General features: G+C 45.5%; 2 protein-coding genes across 4 annotated transcripts in view; one reads left to right on the top strand and one right to left on the bottom strand.

The window, feature by feature from the left end:
• The window catches only part of LOC135185126 (alpha-aspartyl dipeptidase-like), a 7,401-nt gene extending 1,297 nt beyond the window's left edge, over nt 1–6,104 (bottom strand). The window contains exons 1-6 of the mRNA XM_064161554.1: nt 5,931–6,104; nt 5,767–5,855; nt 4,475–4,549; nt 3,618–3,697; nt 2,088–2,261; nt 629–688 (exon numbers count right to left, since the gene is read on the bottom strand). Coding sequence (XP_064017624.1) covers nt 629–688; nt 2,088–2,261; nt 3,618–3,697; nt 4,475–4,549; nt 5,767–5,855; nt 5,931–6,031 — 579 coding nt within the window. The 5' untranslated portion in view covers nt 6,032–6,104. The remainder of the gene's footprint in view (nt 1–628; nt 689–2,087; nt 2,262–3,617; nt 3,698–4,474; nt 4,550–5,766; nt 5,856–5,930) is intronic.
• Nucleotides 6,069–20,642, top strand: LOC135185111 (cytochrome P450 20A1). 3 transcript variants are annotated; one of them, XM_064161506.1, is made up of 13 exons: nt 6,069–6,213; nt 7,220–7,269; nt 7,358–7,524; nt 10,576–10,721; nt 11,367–11,534; nt 12,198–12,276; nt 13,880–13,995; nt 15,285–15,339; nt 16,628–16,748; nt 17,457–17,568; nt 18,214–18,278; nt 20,039–20,128; nt 20,291–20,642. In XM_064161506.1, the coding sequence occupies exons 1-13, from the start codon at nt 6,142–6,144 to the stop codon at nt 20,439–20,441; spliced, it is 1,392 nt and encodes a 463-aa protein (XP_064017576.1). In that variant the 5' UTR covers nt 6,069–6,141; the 3' UTR covers nt 20,442–20,642. The 3 variants fall into 3 exon arrangements, with proteins under 3 accessions (XP_064017576.1, XP_064017586.1, XP_064017595.1); XM_064161516.1 differs by lacking the exons at nt 6,069–6,213; nt 7,220–7,269; nt 10,576–10,721 and having other exon boundaries at nt 7,439–7,524; XM_064161525.1 differs by lacking the exons at nt 6,069–6,213; nt 7,220–7,269; nt 7,358–7,524; ... (1 more) ...; nt 11,367–11,534; nt 12,198–12,276 and adding an exon at nt 13,604–13,761.

Raw genomic sequence — 20,642 nt, 5'->3', positions numbered from 1 at the left:
TGGTTTTCTTATTTTTCATTTCTAAAGGAGAAACCATTAAGGAGAAAAGTGTCATTTTTTTCTACACTTCTGCTACCACCACTCTTGGATCCTGTTTGGACCTAGCAACAGTCAGCTGGGTTTGTCAGAGCAGAAACTCTTCTATACTCCAAGCTTAAGCAGAGGGACAGGAAACCCAGATGTCTTACTTCCCCAGACGGACATACTCTAATTAAGAACACGTTACTGAACAAGCAAATCCAAAAACCTTCACTCATGAAAGCAAAACATAAAGTTAAGAATATGCAAAAAGATAAAATGGAAGCATCTTACCATCTGCACAAAGACCACCCCCCATAACATACAACATATGGTGGACAGTAACTGTAAAGATCAGAGCTGCCTACAGTTGCAGATTTGGGCAACAGGACTCTAAGCAGCTAATACGCAGAATGGGTTTCATTTCTTCTAACCCATTTTCTGCAAGTGAGCAAAAGCTACGATTGAAGTTGTTAAGGGCATAACTAGCCTTCCATGCCACAGTTCTGTGAGGCTTGGCAGGCAGGGAACCGACACTGAAAGCAAGGATACGTTTAAAACGTTCATCACACTGCAGCCATGAGCTTTGTGACCAGAAACTGCCACTTACCAGAACTGGAGGGGTGTTTGGTTCTTCATGATACTGGCGAATTCTCTCCTCTCTTGTCTCCTGCAATAATGAGTGTAGATTTAGCTGCCCAGGCAGCAAGGTAGGACACGGAGCTATCCAAGTGCCAAGACACTGAGCTATTTGATAGCATTAAGCAAAGCAGGAACTTACTCTCAAACAGACTGGAGTAGCAGGATTGATTTTAATACATATTTTACCTGTCATCAGTAGCAGTAGTTGCTGCAAGTTGGTCAAAAAGAAGTGAAAAGCCTTAAAACTTACTTCCACTCAATTCACCCAGCTTTTTCTTTTCTATTTTTTTTTTTAATACTCTTATGTGCTCACCCTCAGGACAAGAGCACCAAGGAAGGTGGTGGGAACAAGTGCCCAAGATCTCACCTACGTCAAAGAGGGTGGTGAACCGCAGATTACCACTGATTAAGTATCTGCTTGTTTGTCCTCAAGTAGGTATTATACTGAAGAATTTTCTTCTGTGAAGAGCTCTGCTATGTTTCCTGAAGGTTTGCTGCCGAACTGAGCAACAGTAGTTAAACCAAACCAGGAACACAGCAAGGGCTTGATGCAGCACAGAGCTTTCAGCCTCCTCTCAGAGAAATTGCAGAAGTTATTTATGTGGAAAAGACTGCCTGCTGGGGACAAGCTGGTGAAATGAGTACCTACAACTTCATCTGAATTCTAGCAGCACACCATTTTCTTCCCATCTCTTGTCTCCTAGTTCTCAATACTTCTCTAATCATGAAGAAAATTTGATTATGAGGGAAGTATTTGGCCTGCTAAAAGATGTACCGCAGGAACTGTTCTCTGAGAAATTATCTCCTGACAGACTATTTAAGAGTGAGCTTCTCCATACAGTGGTGATGCCAGTCTTTGTGCATAATGATTAAAGTGTTTTTCTTCCAGCTATGGCAGCACATGTGCTTGCTCAGTAGTGGACATTACAGAGTGCACTCTGTGCACTAGTGCCTAGGTCTTTTCCTACACAAGACTGCATACAATCGTAAGATCTCCCTGTTCTGATGGATCCTTCAGACCTTTAGATATTTGAGCCTCTTGATATAATTTCAGTTAGGCCTTCTCAAGCAGCAGGCAAAACAGACTATGGCTGGAGTTTTGAGAAACACAGTGCACTGCATCTTAAGACTTCAAGTTTCTCTCTTTTCTTCTCCTCCTCCTCAATTCCGTGCCAGGTATGAAGCAGATATTTCAGACTGCAAAATTTCTGTTCATTAAAAACACTTTGCAACAGTATTACTGAGTTGGAATAAACTCTTCTTCCCCCTCAAAAAAAAATTGGGAGTATAATGTTTCTTCCTCACTGGCATCTGCAGTTCTAGGGAGCAGCTGTTAGACATTCTATTGCTTTGTAAGGTCTCCAAATCAACACTTGTTCCAGCTCTGCGTTCTGGTTATCACGTTGGCTCTGGCATGCTTTACTTACACCCATGTGAGTGCTTTTAACGTCTGGGTCCAGGTAGTGGGGGTTAATATTAAAAGGAACTAAACCTAGGGCCTGCAGGGAAGGTGGGTAAACAATTGGCATGTCATTGGTAGTATGGATGCTGATGGTCGCAACGTTCGTTCCTGCGCTGGACCCCATGTAAGGAATCCCATCCTGAAAGATAAAAGCAATCATCAGTACACACCGTCATAACTAGGACCTGCATTTTCTAACATCTATCTATTTCAGAGGCTCAACAATCAGAAGATCAGACTTAGTCCTTCTAGCTCATTTCATGGCTTACTTTATAGGTGTAAAACAGTAATTCAGGTTTTGATGTGGGCAATAATTTATGTGTGTTGTGGCCATCAGAGAAGTAACTGTTGCATGTCCTGTACTCACAACTCTGTGACTACATGACAAGAGAGACCACAGATCATCACTGCATATATTGGACTTCACTATTACAAGGAGACTTGTCTATGTGGCAGAAAATACCTGGATTAGCTTTTAACTGGCTTCTCCAGAGAACAGACCATCTGATGCTGAGTATAATGTCACAGCATTAGCTTACCTGTACTGTGCCCAGCTAGCTTAACACTAGTTTAGGTATTACTACCATATGTACAGTACTATGTTCTATGTTATACATGGAAGGATTCCACACAAACATGCAAGCATATGGACAATGCTGATCAGTTTGTAAAAATAAGCTCTCTTGAGCAAAGTGATGTTAATATAACCAGACAGTTACCTAGACTTCACTGAGACTTGAGTGTTTCCTGACTTTCTGCCCTGAACAGGCAGCACATATCTGCATATTAAGATAGCTGAGTTAACCTTTTTTTCTTGGTGGCTGGCCCTTCCAACATACTGCTCTTGAATAAGTCTGCTTGGAGTCGTTGACAGTTCAGCATTGCTATGAGAACGCTTTGCTTCTGTTCTCCTTCATGAATGGTCTACTTTTGCTATGCCTTACAAGATTCACCAGCCAGAAGGGGGCTCCTGACTGGAAGAGCTCAGTGGTACACACAATGTTAACTCCAGGTCAAGGAGGGACCCACAATAATTACACCATTTTCAGTGTCAACAGGGCACTGTCTAAAAGGTATGTATGAATCTAACTTTATTGTCAGTAGATAACCTGCAACTTGCCCACATCTAGTATATACTAACAAGGTACAGAGTGGACACCTCAAGTTGAAAAACTTCACTGCTCTTCATTAGTATTTTAAGTTGAGAGCCTTACTTCTAAGATACTCTGCAGCATTGTATATCCCAAGGTCTTGCAGTCCTACATCTGAGAAACTGCCCTAGAAAGACAGATGTCTGACCTTAGTCTTTTCAGGCTTCACTAACTAATGACAGCCTTATTTGACCATAGATTTCAGTTCACCAGATTTCATGAGATGGTTCAGCATTTGAAGCATATTAAAAACAAAGATACAGAATCAACTTGGGTTTGTCGTAACAAATGCTTATACGTGAGACCCTGCCATTTAGACTTGGCCCAAGTCCTGTAGTTTTTACCTCAAGAACTCTTTTCCTGATCTCCTGTATCAGACAGTTATCATAAAGAGCTTTTAGGAGTCGGAATGTGTTCCCACCTCCTGCAGAAAGAGAATACAACTTGTTTAACATGCTTTCACCACCAGTTTTAATTGAAGCCTTTCCAAACTTTTTAGGCTCCATGATTTCTATGTTATATTCAGAGTAGTATCTTGCTTTGAGCAGCAGTAAAATGAGAAGTTTCAGAAGAGTAGTTAATTGGTTAGGTCATGGGCACATACCCCAAATGATGGTGGCTGTTTGAGAGCAGACACTTTCAGTACCCAGAACTGTGGTATTAGGACTACACCTAGTGTGAGCATAATAGCCCTGAAACTTCCTAGACTTGATAAAATGATGATACAGCTTTTTAACACTGAAGTACTGTTGAAATTAATAAAATGAAATTTACTGGAGATGAAGTTCCATTAATAAATCTCTCCAACTCCCTGCCCCAACATTACAGCCAGTCTTACTGTACTCAATTAAAAGCACAGTTTTAGAATCATAGAATCAACCAGGTTGGAAGAGACCTCCAAGATCATCCAGGCCAACCTAGCACCCAGCTCTATCCAATCAACTAGACCATGGCACTAAGTGCCTCATCCAGTCTTTTTTCTTAAAACACCTCCAGGGATGGCAACTCCACCACCTCCATGGGCAGCCCATTCCAATGGCAAATCATTCCCTCTGTGAAGAACTTCCTCCTAATATCAAGCCTGTATTTTCAGTAATTTCTAGGCCCAAAGTTTTAATTGTCTCTACAGTGCCAACCTCTAAGCAGGACTAACACAGTGCACTATATAAATCCTCAACAGGAAGCAAAAGGTAAAACTTACCAATAAATATTGCTTCAGACTTCCTTACAGCTTCCACTGGATCACAAGATTCATGAATGCTGTCTAGTCCATAACCTTAAATAAAAAAGTATTCACCTCTGCCACTTCATTTTTGAGGAACAACATCCTATGTTCAATTCCCCTCTGCCCTATTTCCCCAGGCCCCCTCCAAGAGAAATGTCTCACCAGACAACCCAGGAAACTTCCGAGAACACTACAACACAAAGCAGAGTTTACATTCTACATCAGTGCAGGGCTTCTGCACCCTGCTGTATTACAGCAAGTGTCTGCTTGAAGGCTACACATCCTCAGTGTCCAAGAGCAGGGCCTTTCACTCCGCAGGTGCAGGCTGAGGCACAAAGTCTTGCTGAGCACTACTGGCCATACAGAAAGCAAAAGACAGCAAAAAGCTGTCAGTCTTCAGCTGGGCTAAGAGTCTGAACAGGATGTGGCATCATTGCTCTAGCACTACTAGTATAAATATCTGATGTGACTGCTTTATTTGGTAATGGTTAACATGTCTGGCTTCGACAGATTTGTTCTGCTGAGGTTGGCCGAGAACAGAAAAGTGCCAGAGGAGTCTGGAGAACACGGACAACTGATACAGCAGCAACGTGCAAGACAAGGAGCAAAGTGTGTGCCTCAGCGAAGTGAGTACTTGTTATTACTAGAGTAACGTATCCTAAGTTACCCTCTACAGTGGCAGGGGAAGGTGTTGCTGTAGGCTGCTTTGGAAAGAGCTTTGCTCGAAGCAGAGCTCGGCTGCTGTACATCACGGAAATACCTGGCTGGTCCGAGTGCATGACAGTAATGGTCCTCACTGAACAGCAGTAGCTGCAGGGCTTGAGCAGAGGTTTAAGATGCACAGGAAGAGATGCTCCCCGGTATAAGGAGGCTAAAAGGATGCCACGGAATATTCAGGAATAAAAACTTCCTCCCTTAAGTGGTCAGAAGTGTTGCAGCAAGATTTCTTCTGGAGGCCTGTAAAGCATCTCCGCCAGGCAGAAGTTTAACGTCTCCCGGTACTGCTCTCGCTGCCACTGCTGGCCCTGCCCGAAGCACGGACAGCCAAATCCCTCCCCACCGCTGCCTGCAGCACTACCCAGTTCGGACCCCAACTAAAGGGCCTGATGCAGAGCTGCTCGCCCAGGGGAGTCCCCGGCCCCGTCCCAGTGCCCGCCTGTGTGCAAGCCGGCACGGACAGCCCCTGAAGCACCGCTGCCCCAGGGCAAAGGCGGCATTTCCGCAGGGACTGCCCCGCAGCCTCGGCGCCCGGGGCTGGCCGGCCTTACCCAGGCTCTCAAACTTCTCCCTCGCCGTGCGGGCGTAGGCATCGCGGTCGTGCAGAGCGTAGGGGACGAAGAGCACCCGCTTCACCTTCCTGGCAGAAGAGAGGGAGAGGTCGCTTAGAGCCGCGGAGAGCTGGGCGGACTGGGCTACGCCGCGCAGCACTTACTTCCCGAGGAAGCTCTGGATGTGCTGCTGGCAGTGACCCAGGTATCCCCCTCCGTGCAGAGTGGAGTTGGAGACCAGCAGCAGGCGCCGAGGGCTCCCCATGCTTCCCGGTGCCTGGCCCGGCCGGCCCGCCCCGGCCCGCCCCTTCCTGCCCCGCCGGCGGGCTGCAGGGTGGGGCCGAGCCGCGCCGCTCCCGGTGTCTCGGCGCGGACATGCTGGACTTCGCTATCTTTGCCGTCACTTTCCTCCTCATCTTGGTGGGCGCCGTACTCTACCTCTACCCGGTAATGCAGCCGGCGGCGGGAGGCGGCGCAGGCCCGGCCTAGTGCCCGCTGAGGGCGGGCAGGGAGCTGGTAGCCCGAGTCGAGCCCTCACCGCGCCCCGGGCGGCCTGAGGGGTGTTGGGGCCCGCCCTAGCTGTGCTCCGTGGCAGCGTCTGAAGGCTCAGCTCCAGCCGGGATGTGGCTGGCGCCTGCAGGAGCGCTCCTGGTGCGGGACGGCCCCGCCGCCGGCAGGTCAGCCCAGCCCGCAGGCTCCGGCCCGCCGCATGGCTTCCTCTGTTCGCCTTGCGGTTCTGCGTGTGTGCAGATCTCCAGTGCAAAATCTGAGCGAAAATCCACGTTGCAAAGCTCACTCTTACATCTTTGCGCGGGGATCTGTCATCTGAGCAGATGAGTAATCCTGGTTTGGCCAATGGGGTCAGGCACTCACAGTTGATAGGCTTCACAAGCCCTACCAGGTTTGAGGCCTGAGCGATGTGGCTTGTCCAGCTTTCGTTTATGGATTTTCAGCAGTGTTGATGTGGATAATCTCTCTTTTGTGCTGGAAGGTTGTGAGGCCTGTATAAAATCTTCAGTCCAAGGACTTTGATGCACAGGCTCTACGAGGAGAGGCTGAGGGAGCTGGGATTGTTTAGCCTGGAGAGGAGGAGGCTCAGGGGAGACCTTATTGCTGTCTACAACTACCTGAGGGGTGGTTGTGGCCAGGAGGAGGTTGCTCTCTTCTCTCAGGTGGCCAGCACCAGAACGAGAGGACACAGCCTCAGGCTGTGCCAGGGGAGATTTAGGCTCGAGGTGAGGAGAAAGTTCTTCACTGAGAGAGTCATTGGACACTGGAATGGGCTGCCCGGGGAGGTGGTGGAGTCGCCGTCCCTGGAGCTGTTCAAGGCAAGACTGGACGTGGCACTTGGTGCCATGGTCTAGCCTTGAGCACTGTGGTAAAGGGTTGGACTTGATGATCTATGAGGTCTCTTCCAACCTTGGTGATACTGTGATTTCCTTTCACCTTCTAGGCATCGAGGCAAGCATCAGGTATCCCTGGGCTGACACCAACTGATGAAAAGTGAGTGGTTTCCATCTCCCTGTAGGTCAAGTTCAGTACTGGCAGAGAATGCTGTTCATGGTTAGATAACCACCTTTGTGTCCCTCAGGGATGGCAACCTACCAGATATCACTGCCAGCAGCAGTTTACATGAGTTCCTGATGAATCTTCATGAGAAATATGGCCCACTGGTCTCTTTCTGGTTTGGAAGGCGTCTTGTTGTCAGCCTTGGCTCCATTGATCTCCTGAAACAACATATCAACCCCAACCGGTTGTGTAAGTGTCCTTTGCTTTGAGGCCCTTTGTTCCTTCTGGCTTTGCTGGGCATCCTGTGTCAAACGAAGATGGAGTTTCATTCCAAGTAGAAAAAATATGAGACTTTGTTTGCAGCTGACAATATTTGTGGTGTGTTGTTGGTCCTCCTTGTTGGATTTGAGTATCAGTGGCCAAGAGTTGCTGCTCTCCAGTGGCCATCAAGAAATCAGTATTCTTGTCTTTTAAGATGTCCCTGCAGGCAAATGTTTATGGAAAGCATCATGCTTGTTACTCATTTGAAACGCCAAGGTGAATATCCTGTAGCCACTTAGCACCCATTTTAAAGGCAGCTTGAAATACAATTTAAGAGAGAGAACTTTGCCAAATTAAGTCTGAAAACAAATGTATAAGTTTGTGGTAGCTCCCTTGTGTGGTTCAGTGAAGGGTTTTCAGATACTATTTGAAGAAGTTAGAGTCTGTTTTTTCCTTATTGTGTAGAATTTTGTACTGAAAATCCATAATGATCTTGCAGTCTTGGAAGTGGTCAGCAGTGCTGATTTGGCCATTTAGTCCTGGAAGGGTATTTTAATCTATAGTGTCCGCCTCTTAGGTGTGTGTGTTTTGCTTCCTAAGGTGATGCTTGAGTTTAATCTTTTTTTCCAGTTTTCATCTTTTAATATTGAATGAGGTTCTGGTTGCACACCTCATCTGATCACATAGGCCGTCTTTTTGTCTCAGCACCACTTCATGCTGGGGTTATGATGGGTGAGCTTGAACAGTTGCATGACAGGCTGAAAATAAAATGGTGACAATCTGAGAAAGGAGTAGGAGTTAATGAAGATCAGCAAGACACAGTGGATATCTGTGTACATAGTGGATTCCAGAAGGTGGAAACACACCCTGAAAGATTTGAATGCACTCAGGGGCATTTGGGAGAAATTGAGCAGACAGTCACTTTCTCAGATCTTACAGAAGCAGTGATGGGCCTCTGAGCAGGCAGGTTCTTAAAGATGTACTGATTTTGGGAGTACTCAAATACTGGAGCAAAACAAATGCAGTGCCTAGACTCGCTAGGAAATGAAGTGACTAAGGCAGCTACAGAATAGTCTGGTGTCCTCTGTGCTAAGGGTTATCCATATTAAGGATTGGAAGAAATAGGACGTGCATGCCATGCTTCTTTGATAATTGCACTTCTAGAGAAGGAAAATAATAAAATTGTGTTTCTATCACTTGGGTCATCAATTAATTAATATGGAGGTAATGGGATACAAGAAAGGAAAGAGAGCAAGGCTGGATTGTGTTGTGAGGCTGGATGGATGCTGGGTTGGGGAGGTGAGATACTCCCGTATGTGTTAGCAGCTTGCTTGGATGATGTCATGCTGAGATCCTTTGTCAGGGAAGCACTGCTGTCCAGGATAGCACATTGAAGTTCTTGGGATGAGGAAGAGGATATCCTTATAAGTGCAAAGAGCAGTCCAAATTTTGATATGCTTCACTAAGGAGACTGAAAATGTAACCCTAGAGATGTCTGCAAGACAAGGATGAAGTTGATGGAAGTGCTGTCAGGACAGAGCTCTGTCTCCAAGATACAGTTTGTGTTTTGTGGAATCACTAGCCTCCTGCATCTGTGGAGAAGTAACTTTCCCGAAGGGTGTGAGGCAGAGCCAGCCCTCAGCAAAGGACAACTTGAGCTCTGCACTTCTGAGTTCATAGTGAGTGTATCACTGGCAGAGGACTGCCAGTCTGCACTAAGAACAGGGAAGAAATGAAGAATGTGGCAGATCCAGTGGTTTTCTTTCATATGCACCAGGAAAACTTTGCAGTTTCTGCTGGTGTTGGTGCTAAGCATCCACTGACCTCTCCCAATGCCTCTGCTTTCCGGCTTTGCTGTGCAGACTTTACCACCAGCCATGTGTCCTTCTGGCTACCCCAGCACTGTGCCTAGCTCTGCCAAAGCCAGTCAGCAAGGAATCATGGCATGAATAGCAGCAGCCATTCCACGGCAAAGTGCTTTGGAGCAGGAATTGGCAGCAGCAGCTAGAGTCACATAACAGTGAAAATACCCCTCTTGAAACCTCCCTGGTTGTTGCTTCCAAAGAGTACCTTAACAATTCTGTCAGTTCTGCAAGGCCCACAGCAAAGTTTACAAAAAGGCAAAGCATATGCCATGCTTTATTGCACAGTTTTGCAGGCACCCAATATACTTTAGCAAATAGATTAGGTAGAGGTGTCTGGTAGTGGAATTCAGAGGTTTCTGTCTACCTGGAGCGAGCCATGGATATGGAAGATAGAGGCTACGTGTTTTCGTCTGGTTTCTATGCTGCTTCAAGTGTCTCTGCAGAAGAAGGTGGAAGGTAAGGTGGTTAGAAGTAGAAAGTGTTCTGTAACTCACAGGGTTACTGTTTTCTGTAAGAACTCCTGTGCTGGTGGCAGCCCTGAGTGAGAGAGGAATGTGTTAGTCTGAAAGAGCTCATCAGCCAGGAACTCCGTGCATGCAAATGAAATCATGCAGGAGCAGCAGAGTGTCAAATTAGGTTTGCTGGGGCTGTGAGGCAAGGTAAGGAGTGCAGAGAGCAACCTCCATCTAAGTCTGTCATGAGAGCTGATGTTTTTGGAGTGCACAGCCATAGTTAGGGCTGGTGGGCTACACTAGATGTCAAGAAGGAATGTGCTGGAGGGGCTGTAGATCAGGTTAGAGGAGAAGGGGAAATAGTATGCTACTCTCACTGTTGACAGCAAGTCACTGGCACAACCAGCTGGGAACTGGCAAGCTGGGAATAAGCTCCTAAAGTGTTACTACTAAAGAGTTATTTGGTAGAGCCAGCAGACGACCTCTGTGAAGAGAGCTAATCACAGGATGGTACCCTGCCACAGAGAAGAGCTTCTGTGAGGTCTCAGTTCACTTGGAGCATGAGAAGCTCGATGCCTCAGAGTCTGCTCCTTGGGGAAGGAGCTATGCCTTGGTTACTGCTCAGAACTAGCAGCACCCTACTGATGAGGTTGCAGTTTTCATCTTCCTTGTGTGGTGTGACTGCCTGACTTTCAAATGGCATTTCCTTTATTGGCTTTCAGTGGATCCCTTTGAGACAATGCTGAAGTCCCTCTTGAGGTACCAGTCTAGCCTGAATGGGGATGCAGGAGACAGCCACCTAAGGAGAAAGCTGTATGAAAATGGTGTGACCGTGTCCTTACAAAGTAACATTGCTCTCATCCAGAAGGTGTGTAACTGTATAGCAGAGAAAATCCTTGTGGCTCACAGGGGAAAGTTTAGTGAGAACAGTCACTGGGATTAAGGAGCAGCCTTCAAATCAGTGCTGGAACTATAAGCACTTGAGACAGTAAACAGCTTCTGCCCATTCAAGCTTGGTGTGAATATTTGGTTTCCCTTAGGTACAGTGGGTTAGGGAGAAGGGCTGAGCTCAGTGACTTTTTATGCCAAGGTACCAGATGAGGTTAAAGATACCAGAGCATCTGGATTGTAGATTTATTTTTCAGGACTGGAGGGAAAAGCAGGGAATCAGCAGTTGAGACCACAGACAGGTGAGGAACTGTTCTGTTGACTCAGTTCAGCAGCCAGAATATGGTCTGTTTTCCCAATCTGGAGCTGCTAGTATTACAGTTTTGTTTTGTGACAAGAGGGAACAAGAGAGGAGGATAAAGGGAGAACCTACTGGGGGAATCCTTGGGAAGAGGCAGAACATTTGTGGCTAAAGTGTTATTAACAGAAGGAAACCTTGGGTAGCTTTATTTCACAGCTGTGGACATGCAGTCTGCTTCAGGAACTGGGTGGGAATGTCTTCAGAATGTGTTTGGTGAATGAGTTGCTGATAATACTGCCAACTAATGGTTCCTCCCCTTTCAAGCTGTCAGAAGAGTTGCTAGCCAAATGGCTTTCCCTACCCGAGGCACAACATGTGCCACTCTGCCAACACATGCTGGGCTTTGCCATGAAGTCGGTCACCCAGACAGCTATGGGCAGCAGCTTTGAAGATGACCAGGAAGTCATCCGATTCCGCAGGCACCATGATGCAGTAAGTGACCCAAGGAGCCAAGAAACCTCCTAGAGTTCTTTTCTGTGCCAGGAGCACAGGGCTTGTTTCTGTGTAGGTTAGCACAAGCTGCTGCTATTTTAACATAGCTAGCACTAAATGTAAGAGCTTGAGAGCTCTGCTTCAGTTGTCCCACACTGAAACCACCAGAAGGATCCTACTGCTGATCCTGGTGTCATTAGTCTGAAGTGTTTCTTCAAGAATATGTTGGGATCTGGAATCTCGATCCAGTGGCACTTGAGAAGCGTTTGGTACCTCAGTCAGTTAAACTCTACCGGGAATGCTGCTGGAACCTTTTGCTTCTCAGAGTTCTTCTGAGGGCTCTGTGACATCATGGAGAAGGGAAAACCTGAGGAGGTGCTATGTTTTGTCCAAATCTGTGGGTGTTAGAATGGGAAATAAAGAGTTCCAGTTTCCATTGAAGATTCCCATGCCTTACCCCCTGCAGTTGTAATTGCAGTTACTTCATTCCAACTGAATTTCAGCTATTATAGGTGGAATGTGACATGATGTCCCAAAGAGGAGACCAGTTTCACATTCACAGGAAATCTAAATTTTACTTGATGTTTCCATTTTTTTGAATAAGGAAGGCTGAAAGGGTCAGCCTGCTCTGAGTGATGGTGGTGTTCTCTCTCCTTCTTTCAGATCTGGTCAGAGATTGGGAAAGGTTTCTTGGATGGGTCCCTTGACAAAAACATGACTAGGAAGAAGCTCTATGAAGATGGTAGGTTCATCCTAAAATCATAGTATTTCTTTCACATTGGATGAATACTTTGGGATAGCTAACCTGTGGAAGCACTTTATTTGCTCTGCTGACTTGGCTTTTCTGCAGAGTTGGTCACTGTGCCATAAGATACCAGATGTCTCATTACTCTCATATAAGATCACTGTTTTGGAGTTGAGTGACAAGCCTGCCACTGCACAAAATGTCTGTAGGCCTAGAACTCTAGTTCAGGTCTAGCTCTGAGAGAGGATCCTGAAAGTATCAATGTGTGCTTGCTTCCCTTCTGTTCTGTGCTCTAGCACTGACTGTTGACCTTTCTTGGAGTCAGACAACTGTGCTAGGTGGAGACAGATGGAGCTGCTTGGTTTGGCTGCATAGTCATTCTTAGGATGCACCCTTTGGTGAATGTGCTGCCAGACAATCACTCATGGGCTAGAAGACACAAGCACAGAGGTGCTGTTCTGATGGATACTTGCCACATGATAGCTTCTGATGTGCTGTTACAAGGTAACAAGATTTTCAGGTCTGCTGTGGCAGTGCTTTTGTTTTTCATATATTTCATAGTAAGTTACTTTTCAATTGTCCTGTCCTTTTTGTGTTAATAGTTGAACCCTTCCAATACCAGTTGGTAAGATGTTAAACAAAATTAGCTTGTGTCTAGAGCTAAGAATTTGCTTGTAAATCTTCCAGACTCAGTGTTTCCTTCTCTATGTTGCTGATTCTGTCTCTTTTAGGACCTGAGGACAACTGCCCTATTAAAATGTACTTTTCTTTGCAGACATGTTCAGATCTGTTCCCAAGTTGTGGTAGGATGTTAGTAAGGCTTGGTATTTAAGTGTTTCTGGCCTTTATCTGCAAAGAGCAGGAAGGAAGGGTAGTTCTAAGATGAGGGAGCTTAACTGAGGCTTGGTAAAATGGAGTTTGAGATTCAACTTCTTTTCCATATTTCCTGGATAGTCTTGAATAGGTAATTTAAATAAGACAGCCAATGACATTAAGGTTCCTAACTTTCCCCAGTTTCCACAACAGCCACCAGAATTTAATCACCCAAATATCTTCAGAGGTGTGGACTCTGCCAAAACTCTCCCATGTTTTCTTCTCCTTTGTATCTCTGTTTATGCAGACTCTTTAGTACAGAGCCATCTTCTTGCACCACGCTTGTAGAACCCCTTGGGATGGGGATCACCATCAGTGGCTGGAGGTTCTATAACTCTTCAGTAATTGTAACTCAACAGGCCATGCAAATAGTATTACCTGGCTCATGTGTTACTCATGAGGAGGCTGATTAAACACATTCTCTGATGGTTCAGCAGTACCCATTGCTTCACTTCCCGTAACGTGATTTCAGCTCATTGAGTACACCTGGGTTATACCTGTAAGGGCAGCATTTTGCAGGCAGCCAGTCTTATTTGGATCCTACATTTTCAAGTAAATGGGAGATGCTGCCTTCCAAATTGACAGTAACATCTAACAGAAGCTGCTTCTGTAAGTGAGCCCAGCAGGGACAGCTGGTCTGAAAATCTGCTTGGGGACGTGGATTTACTTCTCTGCAGCACTCAGGATGACCAGGTTTTAAAGTAAACATTTCTTTTTGCTTCCAAAGCTCTGATGGAGATGGAATCCACCTTAAGGAAAGTTACCAAGGAGCGCCGAGGCAGATCATTCAACAGGCATGTCTTTATAGACACCTTGCTGCAGGGGAGCCTGAGTGACCAGCAGGTCTGTGCAGCTGTTACGGTGGTACACAGTAATGGTTGCTGGAAGGGAAGCTCATTACATTGTAGCCTTTCATTAAATTTTTGCATCTTGAGTCAGATTCCTTGCTAAAGTAGAGCTCTTTGGGGGAGTTTTCTACTCCTGCAATGTTTGATTGTATTTATCTTTGGTAGCTTTCCTTGCTGCTGCTTCATTGCTATTTTTGTGAACAAGAAGTATGTTAGTATTAAGCATCAGTAAGTTTGCAGATGACACCAAGCTAGGAGCAGGTGTTGATCTGTTGGAAGGTAGGAGAGCCCTGCAGAGGGACCTGGACAGGCTGGATAGGTGGGCAGAGGCCAATGGGATGAGATTTAACAAGGCCAAGTGCAGGGTTCTGCACTTTGGCCACAACAACCCCAGGCAGTGCTACAGGCAGGGGACTGAGTGGCTGGAGAGCAGCCAGGAGGAAAAGGACCTGGGGGGTACTGATAAATAGTAGGCTGAAGATGAGCCAGCAGTGTGCTCAGGTGGCCAAGAGAGCCAATGGCATCCTGGCCTGCACCAGGAACAGTGTGGCCAGTAGGACAAGGGAGGTTATTCTGTCCCTGTACTCAGCACTGGTCAGGCCACACCTTGAGTCCTGTGTCCAGTTCTGGGCCCCTCAATTCAAGAGAGATGTTGAGGTGCTGGAACATGTCCAGAGAAGGGCAACAAAGCTGGTGAGGGGCCTGGAACACAAACCCTATGAGGAGAGGCTGAGGGAGCTGGGGTTGTTTATCCTGGAGAAGAGTAGGCTCAGGGGTGACCTCATTGCTGTCTACAACTACCTGAAGGGAGGCTGTGGCCAGGTGGGGGTTGGTCTCTTCTGCCAGGCAACCAGCAACAGAACAAGGAGACAGAGTCTCAAGTTGTGCCAGGGTAGGTATAGGCTGGATGTTAGGAGGAAGAGAGTGATTTGCCATTGGAATGGGCTGCCCAGGGAGGTGATGGAGGCACCGTCCCTGGAGGTCTTCCAAAAAAGCCTGGCTGAGGCACTTAGTGCCATGGTCTAGTTGACTGGATAGGGCTGGGTGCTAGGTTGGACTGGATGATCTTGGAGGTCTTTTCCAACCTGGTTGATTCTATGATTCTATGATTTCTCATGTGTCATTCCAGTGGAAGTTCTACAGAGTCAATCCTTATCTTCTAGGTGTATTTCCTGCTCTCTGCACTAAAGGGATTTCATGTGCTTCAGTGGAGAATGTGCTACTTCTTTTTTTATCTTTACAGTTTTACTGACTTCATTCTCTAAAGTAGATTTTATTTCCTAGATTCTGGAAGATACAATGATTTTCTCCTTGGCAGGATGCATGATCACTGCTAACTGTAAGTACAGATTGTATGCAGCTTTTCATCCTTACACTCATATATCTAAAACTGTGTATGATAGTATTTCAAACCAAGAATTCTTTTCTTCCTGAGCTACGGATGTGTAGAAGAAGCTAATTTTTACATCAGATTCTGAACACAGCCTCACAGCTGGTGAGCTGAAACTAAGCTATGTTTGACAACCTTCCCAGTCTTTTGGTGAACCTTAGCATTTCTTCCCAGAACTGATGCTAAATTTGATGAAAAAGCACCAAAAGATGTAAACTACACAGATCAAATAAATTCTGGTACATGGGAAGGAAGTTAGAACAGAGCGCTGAAACCTGGCTGGCCACTTTGAATTTTGGGAGGATAGGTATACTGCATGTATGGAAGACTTTCAAAGGAACTACTTCAGGATTTGTGCAAAGGTCATAGAAAAAACCCAAACCAAACAGTGACCAAAACAAAGAGCAGGCTGGAGCTGTGTAAAATCTCTTATGATACTGGCCCCTTATCTCAGCCAGCGAGGCTGGATCTCTAAAGAAAACCTTTGAGGTATAGCTGGGTGTTAAAGAATGTGGAAAGTCAATTTGGTAACTATGATGATACCTCTCATCAGAGAAAATCCTCTCAATGTACTGCAGGAAGACTGTTATTTCAATCAAGGGCCTTGATTCCTCAAGGATTCCAGACAGTTCTTATGAATTAGGAGCAGTACATTTCTTTGTAGCTTTACGGAAACTTCATCCTACATTTTTATTTCTTAATGCAAAGTTTCTCTTTCTCTCTGCTATTGAAGATATCTGTTGCCTAACTTACAAAATAGATATAGAAGAGACAAGTGCTGGCCAACCAGCTGCAGAAAGCTCTGCTCTTCTTGTTGCTCGCTGTAGGAAGCCCCAGACACTGCCATCTGGGGCACACACTGAGATATGCTGAGGAAGCCCCCCCCCGCTGCTTTGGACAAGCCATCATTTCATCTGCCTGGTTGGTCTAATAATTGTGGTTCCCCAGAGTTTGCTGGGCTGTATGATCCCTTCCCCAGAGGTGTGAGGCTGAATGGCTCAGTCTCCTGCACAGCTCTCTAAGCTCCTTATAGCATTGGAAAGAGAATTTTAGTTTGCTGGTCTCATGTTACCCAAGAGTTCAGCCTCTACTGCTGCCACTGAACACAGAATCAGTATAGCCTGCTGTGAACAGATGTCCCCCTTTTCTGGGTCAAAAATAATGTTGCAAATACAGGAAGTAAACAATGTAGTTTGTAAAGGAATGGATTTTCAGTTGTATCTGATTTCTTTCCCAGTGTGCACCTGGGCAGTCTACTTTCTGACAACCTCAGAAGATGTTCAGCAGAATCTCTATCGGGAGATGGACTGTGTTCTGGGGAAGGGACCAATTACACATGAGAAAATCGAGCAGCTAAGGTAGGTTACGAGCTTCTCATGATGGGGGCAGGGTCTTCATGTGCTGGGCCCTGATAGCTAGTCTATACTTGACCAGGAGAAGGCATCCAAAAGCTTCTCCTTTTTTTTTCTGAAGGTGATTAATGCACAAGATGACTTGCAGCACACAGAGAATCTGTTGTGGGGCTCCAGACATAGGGACCAACCTGCTCTCTTCAGGGTGTCTGTATGAAACCGTTTAGGACATAGAGAGAAATCCTGGTATAGCCTTTTCAAAGGGATACAGAACTAGGATAAGGACTGGTTAACAGTGTGCCTTTATTTTTCATGCATCTGTTGGTGCAGCTGAGTACATTTTGTGCTTCCTTTACTGAGACTCCAACACTAGTTCAATGTTGAGTATGTGGGTTCTTGCTGCTTCTTGTATGGGGGAGAGGTCCAGGAAAAGGGCCAGTGTGTTTATGATTTTTAGCAGTTAGTTTTGTTTAAAATATGAAAAAAGTATGGGAATGAGATTTCAGTAATCTTCCATGGATGTTGACAGTTAAATCTAATGCTTCTGAGAATGATGCTAGGACTGCTTGCCACTAAAAAATGAAGCATCTCAGCGAGGCTTGAGACAGCTCCAGGAGCAGACTGTGGCCCTAAATGCATTCTCAACTTTCCTTGCTGCCACAAAGATAAGGACAAACTGAGACAGTTAAACTAACCAAGTCTTACTGGTTACAGATACTGCCGGCAAGTCCTGTGTGAGACAGTGCGAATAGCAAAGCTTACTCCTATTGCTGCACAGCTGCAGGAGCTGGAGGGCAGAGTCGACCAACATACTATCCCTAAAGAGGTAGGGCAGTACTGGGAGCACCAGGCCACTCTCCTTTTCTAAAAGGGAGTTTTCTGATTCCTGTCCTTCCTGTAGAGAGGTGAGGCAGAAAGAGCATTTCTTCTGACACTGTTGAACCTGAGCAGCTGCTCTATCATCTCATGTGTACAGTTTGGCACAGTTTGTCCAACAGTTCTTCTGTGGGAGAGACTCTGGGAATTCATGTTATCTTGCTGAGCAGATTTATGTCCAGTTCTAGGTCCACCAGGAATGAAATCATCTTCTGAAGTGGCTTATGGCATCAGTTGTGTGTGAAAGAGCATGATTTTGGGCCTGATCATATGACTTATATTTTCCACACAAAGTGGTACCTTCCATTGCAGAGAATAAAGTAGTCCATATATACATGCCAGCAAGAGTAGAGGAATGGTATCAGACCCTTTCTAACCACCACCAGTTTGCAATGTGTGCCTTAGAAGTTAAAATCCTAATGCGTGGACGTGGATTGTGGAAACCTGTAGATGAATATTGCATATTAGCTTTTCAAAGTAGCCAATTACTGTGAGTAGTCTACAGAATAATTTTCATCCAGGAGGGCTGTCCAGAGGTGTCTCTACTTGTGCATTTCTTTCTGCTCTGACATACTCATTGTAATTTTCTTTGCAGACACTTGTGCTGTATGCTCTTGGTGTGATGCTGCAGGATAGTTCATCTTGGCCATCACCATACAAGTATGTAGAATCAAGAATTTTATTGCAACTAAGTCCTTTCCTTTTTAATTTTTTCCACAGATCTTACAGCAGAACCTGCTTGGTTGCAGGGCCTACCTTAAGCAGATTTTGGAGATGAAAGGGAGTCTGCTAGAAAATTAATTTATGAAGATTTCACTTGTTTGTCTCCATGAATAGGGTCTTGGAGCAATTCAAGTCATGATCCTCCCATGCTCCAGTCTGCATGTGCCTGTGTGTATGTGTTAGAGTTAAAAAGAAACACCTTCTTTTGCACACATGGAGAACTTCCGTGGCAAACACTGGTACATTCTTTTTCAGGTTTTCTGTGAGAGAGAAACAAGTGATTTGGATGGCACTGCAGTCACTGCTTCTCGTTATGAAACAGTGATGCAAGGGAGGAAATGTCAGTCTGAAGTACCGGTTTGTTTTTTTTTCAGAGGGGAGGGAATTGCTACCTCATTACCTCTAGCTGTGAAAACCAAACTGCCAGAATTTCAGATGGTAAAGAAAAAAATTGCTGTAGCTTTCTCTGGCCTCCAGGTGGCAAATGCTAACATGTATCTGACTTCACTTGGGCTAGGAAAGAAATGTGGGTCAGTTATTCTAGACTGAAAGGACAGACAGCTGAGGTTTAGGAGAAGAAATAGAGCCTTTAAAACATCATTTGTCCTCTCCTGCAAGTGCAACTTGGCAGAGATTGCCCACTAGGATAGGACATATATTGTGATTAGGAAGGTTATGCTGAGGCCTTGTAGGAGGGACTGTGAGGACTGCTCTGAACACTGTATTTATTCCAAGGAGAAGGAGGTTGATATTTAGCCTGATGTATGTGTGTATTACTGTGGCAGAGGCGGGAGACCAGTTCTTTGCAATCTTTTCACATAATCTACTGTACAAAAATATCTGTGGCTGTTCACCCTCCCTGTGTTTTTGCTAGGCAGCTGCATTTTCTTTGCTATTACAGCATCTCTAATTTACTAGTATGGTACATGGAGAATGTTAGTGATGCTGGCTTCACAAAGAGTTAGCTCTCATATGTCCTTTCACCTCAGTAGAAACAGAGCTTGGATGTTTAAGCAGGGATCCAAAGGCATGAGTATATGCAGAAAGGTTTAGCAGAGAGTGAAAGATCCACCCATCAGATTTTTGGTGATGGTTATATATTTAAATGGAAAGATATCTTATTAGCCTCTCTGTTGTTAGTTGATTACAGGAATCTTGTTTTAACTCATGCCAGCCTTGGGTAATAGTTTTCTCGTAGCCTCCACCATTCTAATGCTGAAAGCTACTTTTCTCACTTGAACAGGTCACCAGCTTCCCACCCCAGTGCAGACACATACACACACATACCAGCTGCTGGAAGAAAAGGGAAATATTTTTGGAACTAAGAGAGGAAAGGACACAGGCAGGGAGAGAGAGAGAGGGAGACAAACTAGATTGTTTGTTTGTCCTGGAGGAGAATAGAGGGCTGGTAACAGCATCAGCTCAGCTGCGTGCCCTAGCTGAATACCTACTGCTTGAGGTAATGCATGTTAGTTCCAGCCTTCTGTCACCCTAACACAGCTTATCAGGATTTTGACCAAGATGAGACACAGCTGACTAGCTGGGATCATAGATGCATTTGCCTTCATATATTTGTGTGGAATTATCCAGCTCCAGCAAGATTTAGAGAGAGCAAGTTAGTGAGATTCTGTATTTTGCTGGCAGTCATTTGTGTATGTGGCTGCACAGAAAGCCTTCATGTGTTTTATCTTTCATAGGTTTGACCCAGAGAGATTTAATGATGAACTGGCTATGAAAAACCTCTCCCTGTTGGGTTTTTCAGGAAGCCAAGAGTGCCCAGAGTTGAGGTAAGTGTAGGAAAGATTTTTGTGTGTCTATGTGGCAGGCAGGAGAGAAGAGGCTTTCAGCTTCTTCTTGTAACTGCTGAAACAGTCCAAGCTGGGAGTTGTCTTCAATGAGATTTATATCACAGCAACGGTTTCATTCTTTTCTCCTGCCTCTTCCCTCAGGTTTGCCTATATGGTGGCTACAGTTCTGCTGAGTGTTCTGGTAAGGAAACTCTATCTCCACCCAGTGAAAGGGCAAGTCATGGAGACCAGATATGAGCTGGTTACCTCACCAAAGGAGGAAGCCTGGATAACGGTGTCTAAGAGAAGCTAAGAGCAAGCAAAACAAGGGGCTGAAAGTGCCAGCAGTGAAGTTCTGAGCAAGGGTCTTAGGGTGAATTGCTGGCACCACCCTGCCTCAGGCAAGGATTTTTACATTCAGATTTTGTTACCTTCCACATGCTTAACCACATACCTTCCTCAAGTACTTTTTCTAACTCAACTAGTAGTCATATTAAAGTAAATTTAATCCATA

The sequence above is a fragment of the Pogoniulus pusillus genome, chromosome 2 (assembly GCF_015220805.1).
Source record: "Pogoniulus pusillus isolate bPogPus1 chromosome 2, bPogPus1.pri, whole genome shotgun sequence".
NCBI lineage: Eukaryota > Metazoa > Chordata > Aves > Piciformes > Lybiidae > Pogoniulus > Pogoniulus pusillus.
The sequence above is the reverse complement of the archived record's forward strand: the minus strand, read 5'-3'. Positions and strand labels throughout refer to the sequence as shown.